The sequence below is a fragment of the Dreissena polymorpha genome, chromosome 6 (assembly GCF_020536995.1).
Source record: "Dreissena polymorpha isolate Duluth1 chromosome 6, UMN_Dpol_1.0, whole genome shotgun sequence".
NCBI lineage: Eukaryota > Metazoa > Mollusca > Bivalvia > Myida > Dreissenidae > Dreissena > Dreissena polymorpha.
In genome coordinates, this window is record NC_068360.1 from 69,051,530 (window position 1) to 69,079,110 (window position 27,581).

Consider the following 27,581-nt stretch of genomic DNA (forward strand, 5'->3'; position numbering starts at 1 on the left):
ACAGAGAGAGAAAGAGAAGCTACACTATCAGCCACCAGATGACCATACCCAGAAACACTATCTGTACAGAGAGAGAAAGAGAGGCTACACTATCAGCCACCAAATAACCATGCCCAGCAACACAATCTGTACAGAGAGAAAGAGAGGCTACACTATCAGCCACCAGATGACCATGCCCAACAACACTATCTGTACGGAAAGAGAAAGAGAGGCTACACTAGCAGCCACCAGATGACCATGCCCAGCAACACTATCTGTACAGAGAGAGAAAGAGAAGCTACACTAGCAGTCACCAGATGACCATGCCAAGCAACACTATCTGTAATGATAGAGAAAGAGAGGCTACACTAGCAGCCACCAGATGACCATACCCAGCAACACTATCTGTACAGATAGAGAAAGAGACGCTACACTTGCAGCCACCAGATGACCATACCCACCAACACTATCTGTACAGAGAGAGAAAGAGAGGCTACACTAGTAGTAACCAGATGACCATGCCCAGCAACACTATCTGTACAGAGAGAGAAAGAAAGGCTACACTATCAGCCACCAGATGACCATGCCCAGCAACACTATCTGTACGAGAGAGAAAGAGAAGCTACACTAGCAGCCACCAGATGACCATGCCCAGCAACACTATCTGTTCAGAGAGAGAAAGAGAAGCTACACTAGCAGCCACCAGATGACCATGTCCAGCAACACTAGCTGTACAGAGAGAGAAAGAGAGGCTACACTAGCAGTCACCAGATGACCATACCCACCAACACTATCTGTATAGAGAGAGAAAGAGAAGCTACACTAGCAGTAACCAGATGACCATGCCAAGCAACACTATCTATACAGAGAGAGAAAGAGAGGCTACACTATCATCCACCAAATGACCATGCCCAGCAACACTATCTGTACAGAGAGAGAAAAAGAGGCTACACTAGCAGCCACCAGATGACCATGCCCAGCAACACTATCTGTACAGAGAGAGAAAGAGAAGCTACACTAGCAGCCACCAGATGACCATGCCCAGCAACACGATCTGTTCAGAGAGAGAAAGAGAGGCTACACTAGCAGCCACCAGATGACCATACCCAGCAACACTATCTGCAAAGAGAGAGAAAGAGAAGCTACACTAGCAACCACCAGATGATCATACCAAGCAACACTATCTGTACAGAGAGAGAAAGAGAAGCTACACTAGCAGCCACCAGATAACCATACCCAGCAACACTATCTGAGCAGAGAGAGAAAGAGAGGCTACACTTTCAGTCACCAGATGACCATGCCCAGCAACACAATCTGTACGAGAGAGAAAGAGAGGCTACACTATCAGTCACCAGATGACCATACCCAGCAACACAATCTGTACAGAGAGAGAAAGAGAAGCTACACTAGCAGCCACCAGATAACCATACCCAGCAACAATATCTGTACAGAGAGAGAAAGAGAAGCTACACTATCAGCCAACAGATGACCATGCCCAGCAACACAATCTGTAAAGAGAGAGAAAGAGAGGCTACACTAGCAGCCACCAGATGACCATGCCCAGCAACACTATCTGTACAGAGAGAGAAAGAGAGGCTACACTATCAGCCACCAGATGACCATGCCCAGCAACACTATCTGTACAGAGAAAGAGAGGCTACACTAGCAGTCACCAGATGATCATGCCCAGCAACACTATCTGTACAGAGAGAGAAAGAGAAGCTACACTAGCAGCCACCAGATGACCATGCCCAGCAACACTATCTGTACTGAGAGAGAAAGAGAGGCTACACTAGCAGCCACCAGATGACCATACCCAGCAACACTTTCTGTACAGAGAGAGAAAGAGAGGCTACACTATCAGCCACCAGATGACCATGCCCAGCAACCCTATCTGTACAGAGAGAGAAAGAGAGGCTACTAGCAGCCACCAGATGACCATGCCCAGCAACACTATATGTACAGAGAGAGCAAGAGAGGCTACACTAGCAGCCACCAGATGACCATACCCAGCAACACTATCTGTACAGAGAAAGAGAAGCTACACTATCACCCACAACATGACCATGCCCAGCAACACTATCTGTACAGAGGGAGAAAGAGAAGCTATACTATCAGTCACTTACGGTCAACTTACCAATATATATATAGAGACTCTCTCTCTCTCTGTACAGATATTGTTCAGAAACATTAATAAAACACCAAAGAATATACTTTCAACAAGAGGGCCAAGATGGCCCTAGTTCGCTCACCTGAGAGGAGTCGGTTCATTCAATCTTTACCAAACGTCAAACTTGACCTAGATATTGTCCAGACAAACATCCTGGTCAAGTTTCATCATTATTGAACCAAAGCTCTGGCATATGGAGTGTTTTTGCTTTTGTAAGATTTGACCTGGTGACCTATATTACGAGTTGACCCCCCCCTTACCAAACCTCAAACTTTGCTTACAAAAATAAATATTATGACCAAGATTCATAAAATCTGAAACAAAATTATGACCTCTAGAGTGTTTACAAGGATTTTGTATAATATAATGAAAATTTGGACAATTTAAGGGCAATAACTATGGCTTTAATTATTTGATATATATAAAACCAATCTTTGTACCAAATTTCATGATTATTGGGCAAAAAATGTGATTTCTAGAGTGTTCACAAGCTGCCCCCCCCCCCGGCAGCCATGTTATTCAACTGACCGGAACCATTTTTGAACTCAACTCTCATATCAAGGAAACAAATGTTCTGACCAAATTTCATGAGAATTGGGCCAAAAATGTGTCTTCTAGAGTGTTCACATGTTTTAACTATATACATATAGAGAAAAATGCCCCGCTCACTGGCGGCCATGTTTTTTCACCGATCTGGACCATTTTCGAACTCGTCCGAGATATCAATAAAACCAATGTTTTGACCAACTTTCATGATGATTGGGCAATAATTGTGACTTCAAGAGTGTTTACAAGTTTTCTCTATAGCCAAATAAGGAAAACTGCCCCCCCCCTGGCAGCCATGTTATTCAACTGACCGGAACCATTTTCGAACTCAACTGTCATATCAAGAAAACAAATGTTCTGACCAAATTTCATGAGAATTGGGCCAAAAATGTGACTTCTAGAGTGTTCACATGTTTTCACTATATACATCTAGAGAAAAATGCTCCGCCTAATAGCGGCCATGTTTTTCACGGATCTGGACCATTTTCGAACTCGTCCGAGATATCAATAAAACCAATGTTTTTACCAACTTTCATGATGATTGGGCAAAAATTGTGACTTCTAGAATGTTAACAAGGTTTCTCTATGGCCAAATAAGGAAAACTGCCACGCCCACTGGCGTCCATGTTTTTCAACGGACCGGAACTGCTTTTAAACTTGACCAACATATCATTAAGGCAAACATTTTGACAAAGTAACATGAAGATTGGGCATGAAATGTGACTTCTACAGTGTTTACAAGGTTTTTCTTTTTTTTTACCTAGTGACCTTGTTTTTGAACCAGCATGACCCAGTTTCGAACTTGATCGAGATATCATTGGGAACAAGATGCGTTTGTGAAACACAATGTCCCCTATATGACGTTTGACCTTGAAGGATGACCTTGACCTTTTGAAGGATAACCTTGACCTTTCAACACTCAAAATGTGCAGCTCCATGAAATACACATGCATGCCAAATATCAAGTTGCTATCTTCAATATTGCAAAAGTATTCATAAAATAAGCGTTTTGGGCCATAGATATTTGACCTCTGACCTTGAAGGATGACCTTGACCTTAGCCTTTCACCACTCAAAATGTGCAGCTCCGTGAGATGCACATGCATGCCAAATATCAAGTTGCTATCTTCAATATTGCAAAAGTATTTATAAAATAAGCGATTTGGGCCACATATATTTGACCTCTGACCTTGAAGGATGACCTTGACCTTTCACCACTCAACAAAATGTGCAGCTCCATGAGATACACATGCATGCCAAATATCAAGTTGCTATCTTCAATATTGTAAAAGTATTCATAAAAAGAGCGATTTTGGCCACATATATTTGACCTCTGACCTTGAAGGATGACCTTGACCTTTTACCACTCAAAATGTGCAGCTTCATGAGATACATATGCATGCCAAATATGAAGTTGCTATCTTCAATATAACAAAAGTTATTGCAAAATGTTAAAGTTGGCGCAAACAGACCAACAGACCAACAGACAGGGCAAAAACAATATGTCCCCCACTACTATAGTGGGGGACACAAAAATCTTCTGACCAAGTTTCATTAAGATCGGACATGAAATGTGGCCTCTAGAGTGTTTACAAACCAAATGTGGACGACGGACGCACGGATGGACGGAAGACGGACAAAGACCGGTCATAAAAGCTCACCTGAGCAATCAGGTGAGCTAAAAACACATACCTATGAGGATACAAGAGCAATTAGAAATAAGTATATATATGAAAAAAAAACAGTGTAAACAATGTGAATATAAGGTCTCTAATGTTTTCACTGTTTGAACACTGTCTTTCTCATGTATATACCACAATACATGGACCTTTAAACAAGTGATATTATTTTTGCAAACAACACACTTGTCTTAATATGATAATCATTTGTGCCTACCGTAATTACTCAAGCTTTGGGACACTCCAAGTTTTCGGACACTCTTTTTTTATCAATTTTTTTTTTTTTTTTACTCTTAATTTTCAGACATATAGGTTTTTGTCCATAATAAGTGTCTCTTAATTTTTGGAAAGTATATTTTACAGCAGTATTCTACAGACTTCGGCCTTGTTTTCGCTTATCTTGTGACACCTCAATCATGTTCTTTTACAATCGAATTACAGTCATAAAACCTGGGAGATGCATGCCTAAGGGCAATGGAGCATTACAATCGTGTAATTGGGTAAAAAAAAACATGCTGCATTTTTTGTACCTTTAGACAACAATGGATTCTAAAAACTGAATTTGAAACAGTTTCGTCCTACTAAGGAAGAAGAATGTTTTTTGTTCTAACATTTTTGTTCTATATCATTTCAGGCAAGAGTTAGCAAAGCTGGGAAGTTGTATTAATTTTTTAAAGCAGAAAAAGATTAGTTAATCAAACAAAAATAATTGTACATCGATTTATTGCTTTTAGTTCAATATAATTTTCGTACGCCTTAATTTTTGTCTCTAAATTTTCGGAAACCAGTTATTTTAAAATATTTTTCATATCTAAATTTTGGGACACATTTTATTTTATTTTTTTAAGTGTCCGAAAACTTAGAGTAATTACGGTTGATATACAATCTAACCTGCACAGCAGCCACCTTTCAATAGCAACCTCCTGTCCATAACAACTACATTGATTCTCCCCAACGATTTCACAATATATTTTACCTGCCAATAACACCCACCTGCAAACAATCATCAGGGAACCCCATTTAAAGTAACATTACTACTCAAAATCAAGAAAATTTAGTAAAACAAGACTATTGTCAAGCAATATAAGTCCCCTACTGGCTCCACCATTGTCAGAAATTCCAGATTATTTGATATATATTTTTGTTGCCATAGCAACCATTTTTTTTTATTTAGGAACAAAATGAAATGACCTGCATACATATGTAATGTCCATATTGCCATCTATCCATGTTTCAAGTTTCATGAAAAAATATTAAGAACTTTAAAAGTTATTGCAGGATCAAGAAAACCACCATTTCAGCAGTATTTCTAGTCTATTTGTTGCCATAGCAACCAGAATTTTTGACGTCGGAACGAAATGAAATGAAATGTCCATATTGTCATCGATCCATGTTTCAAGTTACACTTCAACACCGTTATTTCGAACACCGATAATCCGAAGTCACCGTTATTTCGAAGTATTTTTCGGGTCCCGATTTTGGTTCTTCTTTGTCTAATGTAAAATTTCATTGTTAATCCGAACTTCGTTAAACCAAAGAAATCGTTAATTCAAATTGTTTTAGTCTGTCCCAACACTATTGTTCGCACCTAATTATCAATCTTAAATCCGAAGTCGAAACTGCAAAATACTGAGCGTTATTTCACACCTTTGTCGTGGCGCCTCAAAAGCCGATAATTACACCTTTGTTGTCTTCACGAACGCCGGTGATCAGAGAGACATCGCGTATTAGTTAATAAAAAGATAATTCATTTCCGAAAATGAATTTATATGTATGTATGTCTGATAATTTGTGCTATTCGTTATATTTTATATGTTCTATAATTAGACAAAAATAAAAACAAAAAAAAGAATCGTTTTATTCCTCCGTTTGTTAGAAGTAGATATATATTGCTATCTGACTAGTTTACGCTTTTCAGTAAGCTTGTAAGCGAACCATGTGAATTCCACAACGTTTTATTTTTACAGAATCAAAGAAGTCTTCTGTCATGTTTATTTCGAATTATCGTTAAAACGAAGTTTTTTTAACGGTCTCGACGACTTCGAAATAACGGTGTTGAAGTGTACATGAAACAAGATGTGTTTGTGAAACACAATGTCCCCCTATATGATGTTTGACCTTGAAGGATGACCTTGACCCCTATATGATGTTTGACCTTGAAGGATGACCTTGACCTTGACCCTTTACCACTCAAAATGTGCAGCTCCATGAGATACACATGCATTTCAAATATAAAATTACTAGCTTCAATATTGCAGAAGTGACATTACATGAGCAATTTTGACCCATATATTTGACCTTGAAGGATGACCTTGACCTTGACCTTTCACCACTCAAAATGTGCAGCTCCATGAGATACACATGCGTGCCAAATATCAAGTTGCTATCTTCAATATTGCAAAGGTATTCATAAAATAAGCGATTTGGGCCACATATATTTGACCTCTGACCTTGAAGGATGACCTTGACCTTTCACCACTTAAAATGTGCAGCTCCATGAGATACACATGCATGCCAAATATCAAGTTGCTATCTTCAATATTGCAAAAGTACTCATAAAATGAGCGATTTGGGCCACATATATTTGACATCTGACTTTGAAGGATGACCTTGACCTTTCACCACTCAAAATGTGCAGCTCCATGAGATACACATGCATGCCAAATATCAAGTTGCTATCTTGAATATTGAAATACTGCAAAAGTGTACATTAAATGACCGATTTTGACCCATATATTTGACCTTTGACCTTGAAGGATGACCATGACCTTGACCTTTCACCACTCAAAATGTGCAGCTCCATGAGATACATATGCATGCGAAATATCAAGTTGCTATCTTCAATATTGCAAAAGTTATTGCAAATGTTAAAGTTGGCGCAAACCAACCAACCAACCAACCAACCAACCAACCAACCAACCAACCAACCAACCAACCAACAGACCAACAGAACAACCAACAGACAGGGCAAAAACAATATGTCCCCCACTACTATAGTGGGGGACATAAAAATATTAAGAACTTTAAAAGTTATCACAGGATCCAGAAAACCACCATTTTCAGCAGTATGTCTAGTCTATTTGTTGCCATAGCAACCAGAATTTTTGTACCTCGTAAAGAAATGAAATGACGTGCATAATGTCCATATTGCCATCTATCCATGCTTCAAGTGTAATAAAAAAATATTAAAAACTTTTAAAGTTATCGCAGGATCCAGAAAAACCACCATTTTCAGCAGTATTTCTAGTCTATTTGTTGCCATAACAACCATAATTTTTGACGTAGGAACGAAATGAAATGACGTGCATAATGTCCATATTGCCATCTATCCATGTTCCAAGTTTCATGAAAAAATATTAAAAACTTTTAAAGTTATCGCAGGATCCAGAAAAGTGTGACGGAGACAAAACCCAGGGCCCTCACACTACTTTGGGGGAAGGGGTCCGCAGCCCTTAGGAAGGGGAATTTTCGCGGCTTTTCCCTTTTTGGGGGATTTTTTTACTTACTCTCACATTATTTCATTTGTACATGTTTGCACTCTATTCATTGCATTTTTCATAATTTAGTATGTTTGAAAAGATTAAATTGAAATAGAATTCAGATATAATAATCATGAGACACATCTTTCTATATAAAAAAAAAAAAAAAAAAAAAAAAATTATTTTTTTTTATATTTTTTTTTAGGGGGAATTTTTCCCCCCAAAAGGGGAAAAAAGTATACTTTTCAGGTGGGGGACTGCAGCCGAAATTCGGTGGCAGATTTGATAGATTGAGGGCCCTGAAACCATAAGTCCCCTCCGGTGAAACCGGTAGGGGACTAATAAAGCTATAAACAAGGGACAAAATTGTCACAAAACCAGGTTTTCATTGTGAAAAAAAAATCTGATAAAGGGAGAAAACTCAAACTGAACTTTTGAAATGACCAAAAAAAATTAACCCCCTTTGTAAGTTTTATTTTTTTTTTAAATCTATTTTTAGTCGTGGCGACCTTGACATTGGAGATATTGACGTGATTCTTTCGTGGGACACACCGTCCCATGATGGTGAACAAATGTGCCAAATGATTTTAAAATCTCACAATGAATGACATAGTTATGGCCAGGACAAGCTCATTTATGGCCATTTTTGACCTTTGAACTCAAAGTGTGACCTTGACCTTGGAGATATCGTCGTAATTATTTCGCGCGACACACCGTCCAATAATGGTGAACAAATGTGCCAAATGATTTTAAAATCTGACGATGAACGACATAGTTATGGCTCGGACAAGCTCATTTATGGCCATTTTTGACCTTTGAACTCAAAGTGTGACCTTGACCTTGGAGATATCGACGTAATTATTTCGCGCGACACACCGTCCAATGATGGTGAACAAATGTGCCAAATTATTTTAAAATCTGACAATTAACGACATAGTTATGGCCCGGACAAGCTTATTCCGCCAGCCCGCCAGCCAGCCAGCCCGCCCGCATTCGCCAATCTAATAACCAGTTTTTTCCTTCGGAAAACCTGGTTAACAATTAAAAATAATTGTTCCTTATGGTCATTGTCAAAATTTCAACGCCAGATATGGTCTGGTAAAATAGATGTTTGAGAATACAAAATGCTCGTTTTTATTATGGCTTTAACATGGAACCATTTTAGTGTTCATGTGTCGTATCAATAGATATACTGTGAAACCATTTATTTTCGACAGCACAAAATTTCGTCATTTTTATAAAAATGACGATTTCGTCAGCACTTAATTTCGCCGATTTCTGATTTTGCATTTTAAAAAAATGCGTCAGTCAATATCCGATTTGTGTGTAATACATATTCGCGATCAATCGCAGTTGCGAAAATCGTGGTACGAATGCGGAAACACACTTGAGAATCACTGCAGGAGGTGGGGCCTGTTTGTCACATACCAATTAACTAGTCTTTTGTTATCAAAGGACAGTAATGGACCCTCTTAATGTATGCCATTTACACGTTCATTGTTATGATTAGCGGACAAGTGGGATCGAATAACCGTTAACGAGTGTTTATAACAACGAAGCCAATTGCCAATTAGTCTTAATCTATTGATCACACATCGTCATCTTTTCATTTGGTTTATTGTCTTTCATTGGCATTCGCTGCGTGATGGCTAATAAGCAACATCCCTGAAAAACACAATGCACCTAATGGGTAATAAAGTTATAAACAATTAGCGCTTATTCATTACCATTCCACATAAGCGAAGAAAACGCATTTGATACAGCTGTACTGCACACGCGTTTTAAAGAAGTGTAACGTGATAGTTAAGTACCTTGTGTAATCTACATCCCTTTGTGTCAAAACCGGATTAATCTTGATTACGAAACAGCAGTGAATGTGTGCATGGATTATGTTGGAATTTAATGCCTCATGTCAGCGGTAAAGTTTTAAAATATTGTTCAACTTAGTGTTTGTTTTTGTTCAAACATAGAGCATGATTGTTCGTTAAGATCTTAAATTCGCCGATCGGTCGACTGACGAAATTTATGAAAATTAATGCCTGACGATTAATAATGGTTTCACAGTATTCGCAGGAAATTTACATGGAATTTATTGTGGTCACAAATACATAAAAACGAGCATTTTGTATCTACAAAAATACCACATCTAGCGTTCAAACTGTGGCTATTGCTATAAGGAACACTGATTGTTTAGGTGTTAAACTTAATTTTACGAAATACTTCACAAAAATTGCGTTGATTTTGAGCGTTATAGAGACTTCAACATTCCCGAACGTCTACTGTGATAGCAAACAACAACCTCTTCAAAAGTTCAATCAACAATTTCACAACTTTCAATAAAACCATGATGCCATAATGCTGTGATAGTCACGTGATAAACATCTTGCCAATGCATGAGTATGGTTTTATGGAGGTAGTGGAAAGTGACAATTTACTGAACTTGATAGCAGTTTTTCATTTAAACAAAAGAGTACATACATATATAAGGTACCACTTAAAAGCCTACTAGCATATTATGCAAAGTATCAATCAATCCTGCAAATAAAGACCACCTTTGAACAAAGACCACAATAACCACATCCCTTAAGTGGTCTTTATTGGTAGGTTAGATTGTAATTTAAAATGCCATTACACAGAACAAAGTAATGCAAGAGACATGTTGGCCCATAAAATGTTACTTTTAAAAGTTTCACCAGGTTTTACTGTAGGAAAGAAAACTTCCCCTCCCCCCTACAATTAGTTTTTCAATGGATCATAAAGATGATGCATGTCCAACATGTTGATCACTCACTAGTATATCTGTCGTCAAATCTGCGAGGGAAGCCCCGTCCCCTGCCTCTACCCCTGCCTCCCCGGTAGCCACCCCTCCAGTCAGCGTCCCGGTCACTGGAGTAGGGGTCATTGCTGTCCCTGCGTTCCCTGGGGGCTGGGAAGTACTGCCCCCCAGACTGAGGACCAGCTAGGCTCCTCAGCTGCTGGTCTATCTCAAGCTTCTCCTGCCGGAGTCTCTCCACTTCCTACAACACACAGTGGCAGCACACATTGGCAAACATCCCACATTAATAAAGGTGGAACATTTCAAACTGGTAAGGAAGCTTGCAGGACTTCCAATTTAACAAATGGAATGCCAGTAACATACAGAGCATCTATAATTACAAGAGGGACAGAGGCTCTAGCAACTCACCTGAATGAAAAAAGTGACTTCTAGAGTGTTTACAAGGTTTGAATATAACCATCGTGGCGATGCATTTTAAAGAAAACAAGAGGGCCATGATGGCCCTGAATCGCTCACCTGACTAACCTTGCTTCATAAACTTAAATTTTATTAGACCCATCTACAATCCCAAGCCAAATTTCATTAATTAATACATTCTGACAAAATTTCATTAAGACGTGATGAAAACTGTGACCTCTTTCATCTACACAAGGTTTTACTAGAATTGGCCCGGTGACTTAATTTTTGACTCCAGATGACCCATATACGATCCAAAATCAGATATTATCAAGATAAACATTCTGACCATATTTCATTAAGATCATATGAAAACTATGACCTCTATTGTCTTCACAAAGTTTTTCTATGATTTGACCTGGTGACCTAGTTTTTGATCCCAGATGACCCTAATACAATCCCAACCCAGATTTCATCAAGATTAATATTCTGGTCAATTTTCATAAAGATTTAATGACTGTGACCTCTACTGTCTACAAAAGTTTTTTTTAAATCTGACCTAGTTTTTGACCCTAGATGACCCAAATTCAATCCCAACCCAGATTTTAACAAGACAAACATTCTGACTCTATTTCATTAAGGTCTGATGAAAACTGTGACCTCTATAGTCTACACAAGGTTTTTCTATTATTTGACCTAGTGCCTAGTTGCTGACCCCAGATGACCCAAATACAATCCAAACAGGGCTCCCCTGGCCCAAAAATTTCTGTAGCCAACTTTTTAGCCAAATGGAATTTTGTGTAGCCAAATTTTAGAAACTGTAGCCAAAGTTTTAGCAAAGCATTTGCAGGGGTCAAAGTTGGATATTTTGAAAATCCTGAACTTAAAGCTGCGGGCCAGGGAGCCGCAGGGCCCTCAGTGGGTCCAGGGGACAAGGGGGCCTGAGGCCCCCGGAAGCTCCTGGATTCGACGCATTAAAAGGGTGCCTGTACCTGTTCTGGTGATTCTATTTTCTAAAAAAAAACAACATACACATATATTTGAAAATCTTGATGTATTTGATAAGGAACACACAAAAGTTAGTCAAAAGGCAATTCATTCACATGCACCCACTGTCTGGCAAGGACTCGACTGCAGGTGTTGCTTTTGAAGAACCCTGTCAAACCTGTAACAGTCGTTACAAATTATTATATTTTTCACACATACTTTAAAGTCAATAATACATGTTTAATAAATGCAGAATCAAATGTTTGTCACCATTTATATTCACAGAATCATGCTTCCACATTCACCTAAGAAAATGGTGGCTTCTGCTCAACAGTTAAAATTGAAAATTTCAGTATGGGTTTCCCTAGTTTTTATCCCAATCGTTTTGTTTGAATGCTTAATAATTGTATCCCGGTGTGACCCAAATTCGACGATGTAATGGTTACATGAAGCAATATTTAGCAAATAATTAAAGAAATAATGAAATGTTAAATAGCACAAAATAATAATTTTAAACTCGGCTGCATTACTTTGAAATGATTCCAAGACAATAATCATCCATTTAATCGATAAAAATAGAACATCGTCGAATTTGGGTTACGGTAGGTTGCCCATATTTGTTTTACAAAAAGTAAAAAAAAAACATTTCTTGCTGCTGGGCTCATATGTTGGGGACAATAAAACATTTTATTTAACTAAAAAAGACCTGTCCCAGTCAGCAAAAATGGCGTATTTGATCGTATTTTCAATTACTGTTAAAATTCTTTTCCTGTTTTATGCTTTATTCAAAGGTCAAAATATTTTAAAAGCTCACAATCAATGAATCAAACGTTATTAATAAAAAAAATTGGCAAATTTGCTAGATCTATCTTGCTGATTTTTGATGCAAAAACAACTAAACAATAAACTTTAGCAACAGAAAATACGACCAAATTCGGGGTGTTAGTTAAAAAAAAAATAAAAACCCTACCTGGTTGGTCTTGAGGGTTCTTATATTCTTTATGTGATTAGGGTCCTCTGCGTGGAAACGAAATGCCTTCTTCCCACAAGACTGATAATTTAGGGTTTTCTTACAAACTTCTCAAATCGCTTTTCCACAAGCTTCCACTTTTATCAACCATTTCCCTCACGCCCGTAGACTACAGCGTAGTCTTTCTCGTGTAACCATTCCCAGCGCCACTTATTTTATGCACCTTCAAGATCTTTCACCTTATATCCAACAGGCAAGTATCTCGTTGCCATTTTTGTCAACTTGAGTCTAAACACAGCTTCCCATTCGGCATTAAATATATGCAAAAAGTACTCAAATTGATTTAAATCGGCAGCAATCTTTAATCTTTAATCAGATGTAATTGTTTATTTAAGCCGCTACGATGTACAATTTGTTTTCACATCAGTAATTTGTCTCGATGACCGGTGTGTATGCCGACTGCGTATCAATTTTTCAGCTCAATAACACGGCGATGTATTGAAGCACAGTCTACAGCTTAAAGCGGTTAATATCTGGGACTGCATGTCAGGAAAAAAATCAATACCGATATTTCGCATTGTTCAATAATTAAGCAACAATTAATAACACTTATCCTTTATGGATTTTCATGAAATAAAAACCATAATAAAGAAAATTTTATTCTCTTTAATCTGATTTTTAAATTATTATAATACACTTAGTGAAAAACAATTAATTATGCTGTTAAAGGTTTTTCTATTATTTGACCTTGTGACCTAGTTTTTGACCCCAGATGACCCATATACAATTCCAACCCAGATTTCATCAAGACAAACATTCTGACCAAATTTCATAAAGATTGGATGTAAAATGTAACCTCTATTGTCTACACAAGGTTTTTCTATTATTTGACCTAGTGATCTAGTTTTTGACCCCAGATGACCCAAATACAATCCCAACCCAGATTTCTTCAAGATAAACATTCTGACCAAATTTCATACAGATTGCATGAAAAATGTGGAAGATTTTTGAAAGTTTTCACAAAATAGGCAAAAACGAATAAACATGCAAAGTTCAACGAGCTCCTGCGGCCATGTTTTTTGACAAATCAAATTTCTTTGAACAACTTTTTAAGGGGAGCCTTCAAAGGTCATCCCTGTGAAATTTTTTGAAAATCTGATGAGCGGTTTCTGACAAGAAGATTTTTTAAGGTTTTTACCATATATGGTCATGGCGGCCATCTTGGTTATGTGATCAAATTTTTTAAACAATTCTTTTGTCCCATGACCTAGGGATGCTCCACATGAAATTTAGTTGAAATTGGCTCAATGGTTTAGTAGAAGAAGATGTTTACAAATTGTTTACAGACAGACAGACGGACGGACGGACGGACGGACGCTGAGTGATCACAATAGCTCACCCCGAGCTATCGCTCAGGTGAGCTCAAAAACAACAATTTGTAAACTCAACCTCTGTACTAAAGAAAACTGGCATAGCCCCCCCCCCCCCCCCAGGAGTCACTTAAACAATGGCCTAGAATCATTTTTAACTCGGCTGAGATATTGGACTTTAAGTGGTTTCTGAAGTGTTTTCTTCCTTCTTCTTTTTCTTTAATTTCACAGTGACCAAGTGTTAAATCCCGCTTGACCCAGTTAAAAAATTGTCAGAGAATCCACAGATGTTTAGTTCTTACCATGTTTCGTGGAGATTGGGCAATAAATTTATTCCAAAGTGGTAGTGCTTTCTTTAATTTGACCTACTTACCTAGTTTATGACACATTTTACTTGGCCGATATTTTATTGGTATAAATGTACTAACCAAGCTTTATGAAAATTGGGCATTTAATGCAGCCCCTTAGTGCTCACAATTTTTTAATTTGACCACGCAACCTAGTTTTTTTAACAAACATGACCCAGTTTTGAACTCCACCCAGATATGGTTGGGTCAAATCTTCTAAGTTTTATGAAGATTGAGCGTAGCAAATTTCAATACACTATAGACAAAATGCGATCACAAAAGCTCACCCTGGGCATGTTGTGCTCATGTGAGCAATACACAAAAGCAACAGGAGCTTTTCACATTATTGATGAAGAATATACAATCCGTCCATGGCATGAAATGTTGTACCTTTGAGTAAGGCAATAATTAAAACACGTTATATTTTTTGTTATTTTTTATACATATGTCTAAAAAAATCTTGTGACCAAAAGGGAACACTGGCAAGTTTTGACCTTATGGGGCATAATTTGTAGAAATTAAGATACGAAGAAAAAAGTTTTGCATACCAAATAGAAAGCCTCTGGAACCAGTTGTTTCAGAATGAAAATCTCTTTTTTTCAATTACGTGGTTATAGAAGTCTTTATAAGCGTATGACCCCAGTGTTTACCCCAAAGCTTTGTACAGGACTGCTGTGCTATGTTACATACACCCCCAGTGTTTACCCCAAAGCTTTGTACAGGACTGCTGTGCTATGTTACATACACCCCCAGTGTTTACCCCAAAGCTTTGTACAGGACTGCTGTGCTATGTTACATACACCCCCAGTGTTTTACCCCAAAGCTTTGTACAGGACTGCTGTGCTATGTTACATACACCCCCAGTGTTACCCCAAAGCTTTGTACAGGACTGCTGTGCTATGTTACATACACCCCCAGTGTTTACCCCAAAGCTTTGTACAGGACTGCTGTGCTATGTTACATACACCCCCAGTGTTTACCCCAAAGCTTTGTACAGGACTGCTGTGCTATGTTACATACACCCCCAGTGTTTACCCCAAAGCTTTGTACAGGACTGCTGTGCTATGTTACATACACCCCCAGTGTTTACCCCAAAGCTTTGTACAGGACTGCTGTGCTATGTTACATACACCCCCAGTGTTTACCCCAGTGCTTTGTAGAGGACTACTGTGCTATGTTACATACACCCCCAGTGTTTACCCCAAAGCTTTGTACAGGACTGCTGTGCTATGTTACATACACCCCCAGTGTTTACCCCAAAGCTTTGTACAGGACTGCTGTGCTATGTTACATACAACCCCCAGTGTTTACCCCAAAGCTTTGTACAGGACTGCTGTGCTATGTTACATACACCCCCAGTGTTTACCCCAGTGCTTTGTAGAGGACTACTGTGCTATGTTACATACACCCCCAGTGTTTACCCCAAAGCTTTGTACAGGACTGCTGTGCTATGTTACATACACCCCCAGTGTTTACCCCAAAGCTTTGTACAGGACTGCTGTGCTATGTTACATACACCCCCAGTGTTTACCCCAGTGCTTTGTAGAGGACTACTGTGCTATGTTACATACACCCCCAGTGTTTACCCCAGTGCTTTGTAGAGGACTACTGTGCTATGTTACATACACATTGTTAAACCTGTGGACATGTGGAGTTACTTTACTAAAATTTAACATTATGATCATAAAGTCGTACAATGTCTCAGTTGATCAAGAGATGTGTTTGTCAGAAACGCAATGCCCCATAATGCACCGCTTTGATGGGTTTTTTTTACCTTTGACCTTGAAGGATGACCTTGACCTTTCACCACTCAAAATGTGCAAATCCATGAGATACACATGCATGCCAAATATCAAGTTGCTACGTTCAATATTGTAAAAGTTATTAAGAAGGTTAAAGTTTTGGTTAAAGTTTTTGATTATTTTTTTTTACCTTTGACCGTAAAGGATGACCTTGACCTTTCACCACTCAAAATGTGCAGCTCCATGAGATACACACGCATGCCAAATATCAAGTTGCTATGTTCAATATTGCAAAAGTTATGAAGAAGGTTAAAGTTTTAGTTAAAGTTTTGGGAAACACACACACATAGAATGACAGACAGGCCAAAAACAATATACCCCAGATCTTTCGATCCGGGGGCATAAAAAAGGACATAACGTTTATAATTTTTAACAATAGAATGACAGTATAGCAGATGTGCAACTTCATGAGGGAAAATGCCAACAAGTTTCAATGTGAACATTTAAAACTTTAAGGGAACGTCTGTTGATCAGTTTGTGCCTGTGGACAAATGGCGAACGGGCAGGCGGATGTACTGCCAAACATCCATGGTGATTGCAAAAGACAATATTAGACATCCCTTTACTTTGCAACAGAGTGTATGATGTACATGGCCTCTATAGTGTTTCCTAAGTAACAGTCAAACAACAAAGCGCAATAACAAAAGCTGAAACATTTTAAGATCCATTGCTGAACATCTCGAGACATGCCAACAATATGGACATGAAACTGATCACACTTGTGCATGCACTTAGTTACATCATTTACCTGTAAGTGATCCAAATATGGACATGAAACTGATCACACTTGTGCATGCACTTAGTTACATCATTTACCTGTAAGTGATCCAAATATGGACATGAAACTGATCACACTTGTGCATGCACTTAGTTACATCACTTACCCGTAAGTGATCCAAATTGTATTCCAGGAGTATTTGAGCATTACTGATGTTTTCCACTGTTCCTACAAACACGAACGGTACTTGTCCCTGTAACAAAGATATGCTAATGTGCACATAAAATACATGCACTTAAAGTTGTTTAATCAGATATATGAATACATTTCTAATTGATATTTTAATCCTATAAGGCATTACAAATTTATTTGTTAACTTGACCCTTAAGAAAGGTGCAACATGAGGTGAGTATAGTTAATAATAATCCAAAGAAAAATTAAAAGGGTTATACATATTCCAAATATGGTCAACAAACATTTATTATGTCCATCTACACATTAAAGGGATCTGTTCACATTTTGGTAAATTGATAAAATATAAAGTATAAAATACAACATTCATACTATGACCATGGATGGTCGAGTGATCTAAGCGATAGACTTTTACTCAAGGGGTCATTGGTTCGAGCCCAGTTGAGGGTTACATTTTTCTCTTTCTTTAATTGTGTTCTTTGTTTTAACTGGAGCTTTTTAGATCCAATTTTCACATTTATCAATATAAAGCAAACTTCAATACAATGACAAACTTCAATACATGCCAAAATCTGTGAAAAGGCCCCTTTAAAATATTGTATCTTATCTTAGATAAGGCCATAAGAAGTTACAATGACAATAACTCGTAGTAACAAGAAAACATCGGAGACGGATGATGCTCCCCAAAGTTTTTTTTGGTCACAATATTGCATTATATATTCAGATAAAAGGAAACGTCTTGAGGGCACAGTATATAATAATAAATTTTGGGGGAGCATAATAAAAGTGTAGGGTTATGGTCCTTGAGCATGGCACTTCTCCTTATTGATATCTATACATCCATCAAGTTTCATGTTGAAATCTTCAGATAGTTTCTGAGAAAAAGCCCTGAAAAGTTTGTAAAATTTGTAAAAGACGGACAGACTCATGGAGGCACGACGCCAATACCATATCCCTCTGACTTTGGTGGGGGATAAAAACATTGTTTGTCTCATGTCTGACAGACTCGTTTTTAGTACCTTGCTTTAACCAACTTTTAAAGCTATCTGCAATATCTTCAAATTTGGTATTAAAATATTAGTTTGTGTCAACACGAAGCCCAATGTAATCACAATTACCAGCCAAAATACTTTATAACATTTAAAATTTTGAAATTATTTTGTGAATAATTGTTATAATGTCACACCCCTGATGTGTACAAATCTTAAAATATGTTAAACACTACAGTTTAAGGCAATTACATGTGCATAAATCTTACATCGAGTCCTGAACTGACACCCACCTCCTCTCGTGGCGCGTCTCGCTCGTTGTCGCCCTCTATTTTCACCCGTACCACCCCAGACTTGTCCACAATGTCTTGGATGTTTTTACCATTTTTCCCGATAACTTTGGCTGCAAATAAATGTAAACAATCATAGTCATAAGGCTGATGACTATACCCCCGCAAACTGCTTTATCCCCAAACTAAGGCATCATTTCAAAGAAAAAGGTCAAATAGTATTGAAGTCAATTACTATTTATTTAGAAGCAAATATGTTTGCTTTATAATTCTAGTGTAAATTGCCATTTGGGCTAAAACAATGCGATGTAAATTAAATGAAAATCTGTTGATTGTTTGAATGAAACTTACAATATACTTTGGTTTAAACTATTACACAATTGGCAATGTGAGCACTTGGGAATTAAGCTTGAAGTTGCATATATTGTTTCAATGCATCTTATTTGTTTATATTTTTAAACTGTAAAATAAAACATGTTTAATCCATAATTAAAACAAGAGCACTGCCTTGTGGGTGCAGACTGCTCATCTATGTTTCTTTTTAAAGGTGTAGGGACCTATCTCAATTTAAATCACAGGACGGAGGGGGGGGGGGGAGTGGAAAGGGGTGTGGTCATTATCTTCCAAAAATGACAAAAAATGCAAAATTTTTGTTTAATTTTTTTTGGTGGTGGGGGGGGGGGATTCTTGGGTGGGATGATAAAAATAAATATTTGTGTTTTTTAACCATGTTTGAAAAAAACAAGAGATGTGTTTGTCAGAAACACAATGCCCCCTATTGCGCCGCTTTAAATTTTTTATTTTTTTTACCGTTGACCTTGAAGTATAACCTTGACCTTGAACTTCCGCCACTCAAAATGTGCAGCTTTATGATAACACCGCTTTGAAATAAAAAAAATTGACCTTTTCCTTGAAGGATGACCTTGAACTTCCACCAGTCAAAATGTGCAGCTTCACGATAACGCCGCTTTAAAATATTTAATTTTTTTACCTTTGACCTTGAAGGATAACCTTGACCTTGAAGAATGACCTTGACCTTGAACTTCCACCACTCAAAATGTGCAGCTTCATGAGAACACTGCTGTGAAATTTATATATATTTTTTTTAACTTTGAACTTGAAGGATGACCTTGACCTTGAACTTCCACCACTCAAAATGTGCAGCTTCATGAGAACGCCGCTTTGATTTTTTATTTTTTTTTTACCTTGAAGGATGACCTTGACTGTGAAATTCCACCACTCAAAATGAGCAGCTTCGTGATAAAAATGCTTTGAATTTTTATAAAAAAAAATTTACCTTTGACCTTGAAGGATGACCTTGACCTTGAAGGATGACCTTGACCTTGAACTTCCACCACTCAAAATGTGCAGCTTCATAACACCGCTTTGAATTTTTAAAATTTACCTTTGACCTTGAAGGATGACCTTGAAGAATGACCTTGACCTTGTACTTCCATCACTCAAAATGTGCAGCTTCATGAGAACGTTTCTTTTATTTATTTATTTTTTTACCTTTGACCTTGAAGGATGACCTTGACCTTGAACTTCCACCACTCAAAATGTGCAGCTTCATGAGAACGCTGCTTTGAATTTTTTTATTTTTTTTTTGACCTTGAAGGATGACCTTGACCTTGAACTTCCACCACTCAAAATGTGCAGCTTCATGAGATACACATGCATGCCAAATATCAAATTGCTATATTCATACCTTGAAGGATGACCTTGACCTTCACCTTTCACCACTCAAAATGTTCAGCTCCAGTTCAACTGCTATTTACCACTCTACCAGGGCATAAAAATTATATTTTTTTTTGGGGGGGGGGTATAGTGTGAGGGTGTGGTGGTCATTTATTATTGATCTTTAATTTAAAAAAAAATAATGGGGGGGGGGGATGGTTTTGGTGAAGTCTATTGTGGTATGTCAGGTAAGTATTGTGTTATGTCAGGTAAGAATTGTTTTGTCAAATTATCAATCAAATTTAATCATAAATAAAGAATTTATGGCAATTTTAGCAAAATTTTATAATTTGACCTTGAGAGTCAAGGTCATTCAAAGGTCAAGGTAAAATTTAACTTGCCAGGTACAGTACCCTCATGATAGCATGAAAGTATTTCAAGTTTAAAAGCAATAGCCTTGATACTTTAGAAGTAAAGTGGATCTAAACACAAAATGTAACCATATATTCAAAGTTACTAAGTCAAAAATGGGCCATAATTCTGTAAAAATGACAACCAGAGTTATGCAACTTGTCCTTTACTGTCCCCTTATGATAGTTTGCAAGTGTTCCAAGTATAAAAGCAATATCTATGATACTTTAGGGGTAAAGAGGACCAAAACACAAAACACAAAACTTAACCAAATTTTCAAGTATAAAGGGCCCATAATTCCATCAAAATGCAAGTCAGAGTTACATTACTTTGCATGCACAGTCCCCTTACGATAGTTAGTAAGTGTTGCAAGTATGAAAGCAATAGCTTTGATACTTTAGGAAAAAAGTGGACCTAAACAAAAAACTTAACCAAATTTTCAATTTTCTAAGTATAAAAAGGGCACATTATTCTGTCAAAATGCCAGTCAGAGTTACATAACTTTGCCTGTACAGTCCCCTTATGATAGTTAGTAAGTGTTGCAAGTATGAAAGCAATAGCTTTGATACTTGAGGAATAAATTGGACCTAAACACAAAACTTAACCAAAATTTTCAATTTTCTAAGTATAAAAAGGGCACATAATTCTATCAAATGCAAGCCAGAGTTATCTAACTTTGCCTGCCCAGTACCCTCATGATAGTTAGTAAGTGTACTAAGTTTGAATGCAATAGCATTGATACTTTATGAGAAAAGTGGACCTAAACGCAATACTTAACCGGACGCCAAGGTGATGACAATAGCTCATAATTTTTTTTCAAAAAATAGATGAGCTAACAAGTATTTTCAATTGACTCAGTTTAGAACAGAAAAGAAATTGAAAGTATTTTATTGAAACTACCAAAAACAAGAATGTTAAAGGAATTAAGTTTGTGTACAAACATTTGGAATCTAAGCATCCAGACCAAACGGTCGTATAGTATGAAATCCCAGCACCAAGTTGTGTGGTACATACCAACAAGCTCACGTGGCACTTGAAAGGTGTCTTCTGCGTATTCCAGAAGAGCCCGGGCACGCTTGCAGGCTTCTTCTGACTGAAGTAACAAATAAACATTGCAATTAAGAAGCACCATATGTTCTATTAACAACAAGCAAATTAGTTAAATTGATTTCCCACGCCAAACCACAGGTGGAAGTACCGTACCCTGGATAGTATATGGGCCAGGAGCCCAATATATTCAAATAAATATATAAAATCATCTTTAATGAGAGAAAAATTGACAAAGAGCCATGAACAAAAAAATCCCCACCCTCTGATATTGGAATCATGACAAGGTCATTAACTTGAATTTATCATTGACCTGTCTACGCGGGCTGCAAAATGTCAAAGATAGCTTTAATCCAAAGCATCCCTTGGTTCTCTTATGGGCAATTGGACAACCTTTCAAACAAAGTTTACTTCAAAGAAATCTGTCCAGCCGTTTACTCACAGTCGGCCGATAACCAAACAATATTTCGAGCCTGTTTGTCCACCCGAATAAATCTTTGACAGACTTTCAAACAATATTATTTAGTTTTTTCCCCTTAACCAAGAACTCGCTTCCTATTCCTTTAAAACAACGAGGCATGTCACATAATGCATGCATATGAAACCACTTACCCCTAAAAACTTATTCCAAAAGTTTATATTTTCTTTGCAACAACTGTTTTAACTCTAAATTTGATTTACTTGAAAACAAAAGTAGCCATGGCTCTTGAACCTGGCTTCGCAGTGCATTACACTGACATAGACAGGCACAAAACAAATTTTTATAGTAAAATTCATTTTAATTAGTAATTACTTACCTGCTATCTAATTGCTTACTTACTCCGAAGGATCGTAATTTATCCGGAAACTTTCTGTCCGAAGAATCCCACACTTTTCATAAACCCCTCAGGTCAGGTCAGAACGGTCACATAGTGCCGTAGCCGTGTAACCAAAACGGGATATTACCCAGAAATCACTCTTATTCCAATAAACAATATGAAAATATTAGACGAAGATCGGGGTGGGAGGTGGGACTTACCGATAGCAGGTAAGTAATTACTAATTAAAATGAATTTTACTATAAAAATTTGTTTTAATAGCTTAATTACGTTAACTGCTATCTAATTGCTGAATTTGCAGCTGCGGCGGGAAGGTTCGCGAAAATCTCCCCATCACAGCGGAACCCATATCTCGGGTTCTCAGCTAATCTTCGTTATTACGATATTAACTGAATTCAAGGATAAGCGTAATATACCTATGCCGTAGAAGATACTACCGTTTGTGCAACCACAAGGGGGCCCAACAAATACAAGTTGTCCTGTTGGCACTCCAGAGAATGAAGATAAAAAGATGAAAAGGTGGTCTGATTCCTCCAGAAAGCAGCTTGAAGCACGTCAGAGAGTGGGGTATGATTAATATACGCCAACGAAGCCGACATTGCTTGTAATTCATGCGGTCTAATCTTAAAAAGGGATGAATCCCTTAAAGAAAGAGAAGAGTAAGCCCTTTTTATAGTCAAGGCTACCCAACGGGAAATAGAAGCCGCAGACACAGCCCCCCCCCCTTTTAAGGGAATGAAGAGTCTCTTGCGAGAACCTCGAATAGACTTAACTCTACTAAGATAGATCTTCAAAGACCTGACAGGGCAGAGGAGTCTATCTTCATCTTCATCTAGAAAGACTTGGGACCTTGAAGGGTTTAGAAGCCATTAAGGGGAGTTGATTTTAGCAAGGAATCCTGGCTGACACAACAAAGTGACAGAGCCATCGGAGGAATCAAAACGAAGATGGCTTTCTTCGATAGAAAGAGCATGAATTTCACTTCTACGTTTGGATGAAGCAATGGTAAGAAGGAAAACAGTCTTCCAGGTTAGGAACTGTAAAGAAGCCTGATTAAGGGGTTCATAGGGAGCTTTAATAAGCGATCCAAGAACACAAGCCAAATCCCATTTGGGGGTAAGAGAACGAGACACAGGACGTTTAAGTTCCATGGCTCGGATCAGTTCCGAAATGGCTGGGTCAGCACCGACTTGTGATGACTTACGAAAAGCCAAGGTATGCGAAAGCACAGATCTGTATCCTTTGATGGAGCTAAGAGAAAGTTTCTTATCATCAAAGAGATAGATTAGAAAATCCGCTCTGCGTCTAGCAGAGGGATTGAGGGGATCAATTTTCCCTAGAACACACCAATTAGAGAAGAGTTTCCAGCAAGCATCATAGACTGCTCTGGTGGACTTTCTCCTTGCAGAGGCAACGAGCCCTGACAGAAAAGCGTTTTCTTCTGCAGGGATTGCCTGATAACGGCCAGACGTGTAAGTGGAACATGTCTGGATCCACGTGAAGTCTGCCTCTCTGAGATAGGAGATCTGACCTGTGCGGGAGTTCCATGGGAAATTCGCACAGGAGACCGAGAAGGTCGTTGAACAAGGATCTCCTGGGCCACAAAGGGCTATCAGGAGGATCCGGCAAGAGCTCACACTGATTTTCCCTAAGATTTGGGGAATTAGAATGGGTGGGGGATAAGCGTAAGCGTCTAGTTGATCCCAATCGAACGAAAGCGCGTCTACCGCCCACGCTGCTGGTTCGTACACTGGACTCACATACAGAGGAAGTCTGTGGTTGTCTCTGGTCGCAAACAGGTCGACCAGTGGATAACCAAATGTGAGGAAAATCTGGTTGGCCACTTCCTGATGAAGTGTCCACTCCGATGAAGTAACTGGTGTTTGCGAGACAAACCGTCCGCCAGGGCGTTGAGACGACCTGGTATGTGTTTGGACAAGAGAAGGACGTTGAGGCTCTTGCAAAGAACAAGTAAGTTCATTGTTTCCAGATACAGGGAGTGAGTGTGTACAGCCGTGTTTCTGGATGTAAGCCACGACTGATGTGTTGTCTGTCGATACCATCACACAGGAGTCCCGAAGATGTGTTCGGAAGTGAGAAACAGCTAGAAAGACTGCTCGCATTTCGAGATTGTTTATGTGCAGGTGAGACTCCTGAGGAGACCACAATCCTGATAATGTCAGGCTGCAGGGGTTCCAGGTGAGTGCCCCAACCTTCCATGCTTGCATCCGTAATGAGATGTAAAGAAGGTTGCAGGGGGAAGAAGCGGTACTCCTGCCAACAGGGTCTCCTCGTCTAGCCACCATTGAAGGTGGGGGACTAAGGACGGAAGGATGGGAATCTGTGTTAGCAGATTGTCTAGAGACCATTTCCATTGAGCTGAGAGATAGTGCTGAAGAGGACGTAGGTAGAGACGTCCCAACTGCACGAAGTCTGCTACAGAGCTCAGGATACCGTTGAGTGAGAGGAAATCTTGAGCTGTGATATGAGATTGGGACAGCACCCATCTGACCTTCAAAAGAGGTCTAATGCACGTTGCGGTGAGACCCTGACCCGATTGATGTGGGTCAGAAAATTCATTCCCCACGAATATGAAATCCTGAGAGGGAATGAGGGTCTGACTTGGCTGCATTAAGAAGGAGTCCTAAAGAGAGGAGCTCCTTCCAAGAGAACTCTAGGTGTAGCAGAAGCAGTCGACGATCAAGCGTGGTGTAAGAGCCAATTGTCGAAATACTGAAGCAGTTGAACCCCGTGTAATCGGAGGTGTGCGCCCACTGCGGCCATGAGTTTGGTGAAAACTCGTGGAGCTGTGGCCTAATCCAAAGGGCATTGCCCGAAACTGGTAGACCTGGCCTCGAAAGGAGAAGCGCAGGTACTTCCGGTAGTTGGGATGGATAGGAACATGGAAGAATGCATCTTCCAGGTCCAAGGAAACCCCCCAGTGCATGGGTTTGATGGAGCGCCGATGAAGGCAGGAGTCTCCATCTTGAAAGTAGGTTTGACTAGAAACGTGTTGAACACTTTTAAGTCTATGACTGGTCTCCAGGAGCCACTTTTCTTTTGAACAGGAAAGGCGACTGTAAATTCCTGGAGAACAAGGGTCCGTGGAACCCTTTCTACCGCCTGTTTTTCCAGGAGTCTGAGAGATGGAGTCTGGAAGTTGTGGATGCGGAGATACCAGATCTATTGGACGCGAAAGAAGTGGGGGCCTTTTTTCGAATTGAAAAATGAGGGCCTTGTGTGACAAGGGAATGAACCCACGCGTCCGAAGTTATTTGGAGCTCATCGATTGCGAAGTGCATAAGTCTGGCCCCGACTGGTACCTCCGGCATCGGAGGTTGTGGCGGTAGAAAAGGGGTATGACCTAGGGCTGACCTTTTGGAGGGTCCACCTTGCCGGAAGAAGGATTAAATGACTTCTTGACCGCATTGGGTTTGCCCTTACTCCAATTTTCATTTACAGACGGCTTCCGATAGAAAGATGTTCTGTCTGAAAAGGAGGCCTATTTGTGGGCTGATGTGGAGCATACGGACGCTTAGTAGGGAAAACTGTCCTTTTAGCATTTTTGGCCAGTGGGGCTCCTGGGAGCTTAGAAGCAGGCGCTTAAAAACCACAGGGCGCTGGCCAGAGTTTGCTCCTAGCTAAGGAGGCATGTATCTGATCTTCACGATCAGCAGTAAGTGCCGACTGTATCCTCCCTCCGAAAAGAGAATCTGCTGTTAGTGGAGCAGTTCGAAGGAGTTAACGCCTGTTTCCAAAATGAAATTATTGGGCAAGGAAGAGAGGATGAGGTCTCTCTGAAGCCTTAACTCTCAGACATAGACAATGCAGCATTGTGTGATAAACACTGCGTAGTACGTGAAAGGTGTATCAACAAGGCATGGAGCTCCTCTGGGATTGAATCAGAGAGCTCCCAAACCAAGTCTAAGGCTGTTGCTGCCATGAGATCTAGCTGGTTAGCCAGACCTATGGAACGGCGTTCTCTCTCTCAGCTCCAATTTTCCAACAGGGAAAGAGGGACTGCTGTATGGGTAGATGATGAAGGTATTGTAAGGGACAGCTTACTAATGTCAGCATCAGGAACCGAAGTTTGGAAAGGTCCAAACCGGTAGAAGGTGTCGGGTACCGTGGCCTTATAACTTTTCCCGCCGTCCATCTGTTTAGGCTCCGTCAGCTCCTTAGGGGCTTTCCATGGAGATGGCGAAGGCTTATTGGCTGGTTCAAGTGACTGGAATACAGCCATTGTGGAAGAGCCAATAGGAAGGCAGAGATCCACTCTGGAAGTCGCCTTACTTATCCTGCTGGGCTCCCGTCTGCGGGCTACCTGTTCTGTAACGGTAACCGCAGATCCTGTGAGAGACAAGGAAGGCGGGGGCAGAAGTCCTCATCTAAGGCATTGAACATTAGTTCATAAACCTGATTGATGGATGCCAATAATAAAGTTCGGCATCATTAGACTCCGAACCCGCCTCAATCGATCCGTCTGCGGGAGCATTGGATTGATTGAAACCGTGGAGACAGAAGTAGGAATACTAGATTCATCCGCTTCTATCATGAGAGGATCGTTTTTCCGGCACCATCAAAGATATAGCTGGTGAGTTAGGTCTATCAGAGATCAAGTCAGCAGACTCACTTTGAATACCAGCGGTCTCTGGTAAAGGATCAGTCGAAAAAGGGACAAAGATTCCCGGCGACTGTTGGATCCACAAAGTATTGGGATTTAATGGTGTAGCGGCAGCCGGGGTATACTTCTATGCAATGTGGAAGAGACCCGGGGCTGAAAACGCAGCCAAAGTGGTTAGATTAACCCCTGTACCTTGAGCCTGATATGTATGCAAACTAGTGTTTGAATACAAATTATGCTCAGTGGTTGTAGGAACGGCTGAAGTGTGTGTTGAGGCCAAAATAGAGGCCGACACACGTGGAAGGGTGTCACTAG

The 27,581-nt window shown here is 39.3% G+C and overlaps 1 protein-coding gene across 2 annotated transcripts in view; it reads right to left on the reverse strand.

The window, feature by feature from the left end:
* The window catches only part of LOC127834020 (RNA-binding protein FXR2-like), a 34,497-nt gene extending 12,548 nt beyond the window's left edge, over positions 1-21,949 (reverse strand). Inside the window, exons 1-4 of one of the 2 annotated variants that reach the window (XM_052359576.1) lie at positions 21,792-21,949; positions 18,693-18,802; positions 17,385-17,471; positions 10,644-10,869 (exon numbers count right to left, since the gene is read on the reverse strand). In XM_052359576.1, the coding sequence (XP_052215536.1) occupies positions 10,644-10,869; positions 17,385-17,471; positions 18,693-18,802; positions 21,792-21,909 (541 nt within the window). In that variant the 5' untranslated portion in view covers positions 21,910-21,949. Of the gene's footprint in view, positions 1-10,643; positions 10,870-17,384; positions 17,472-18,668; positions 18,803-21,791 lie in introns of both variants that reach the window. The other variant, XM_052359575.1, reaches the window with a different exon arrangement.
* Between the last annotated feature and the right edge of the window lie 5,632 nt (positions 21,950-27,581).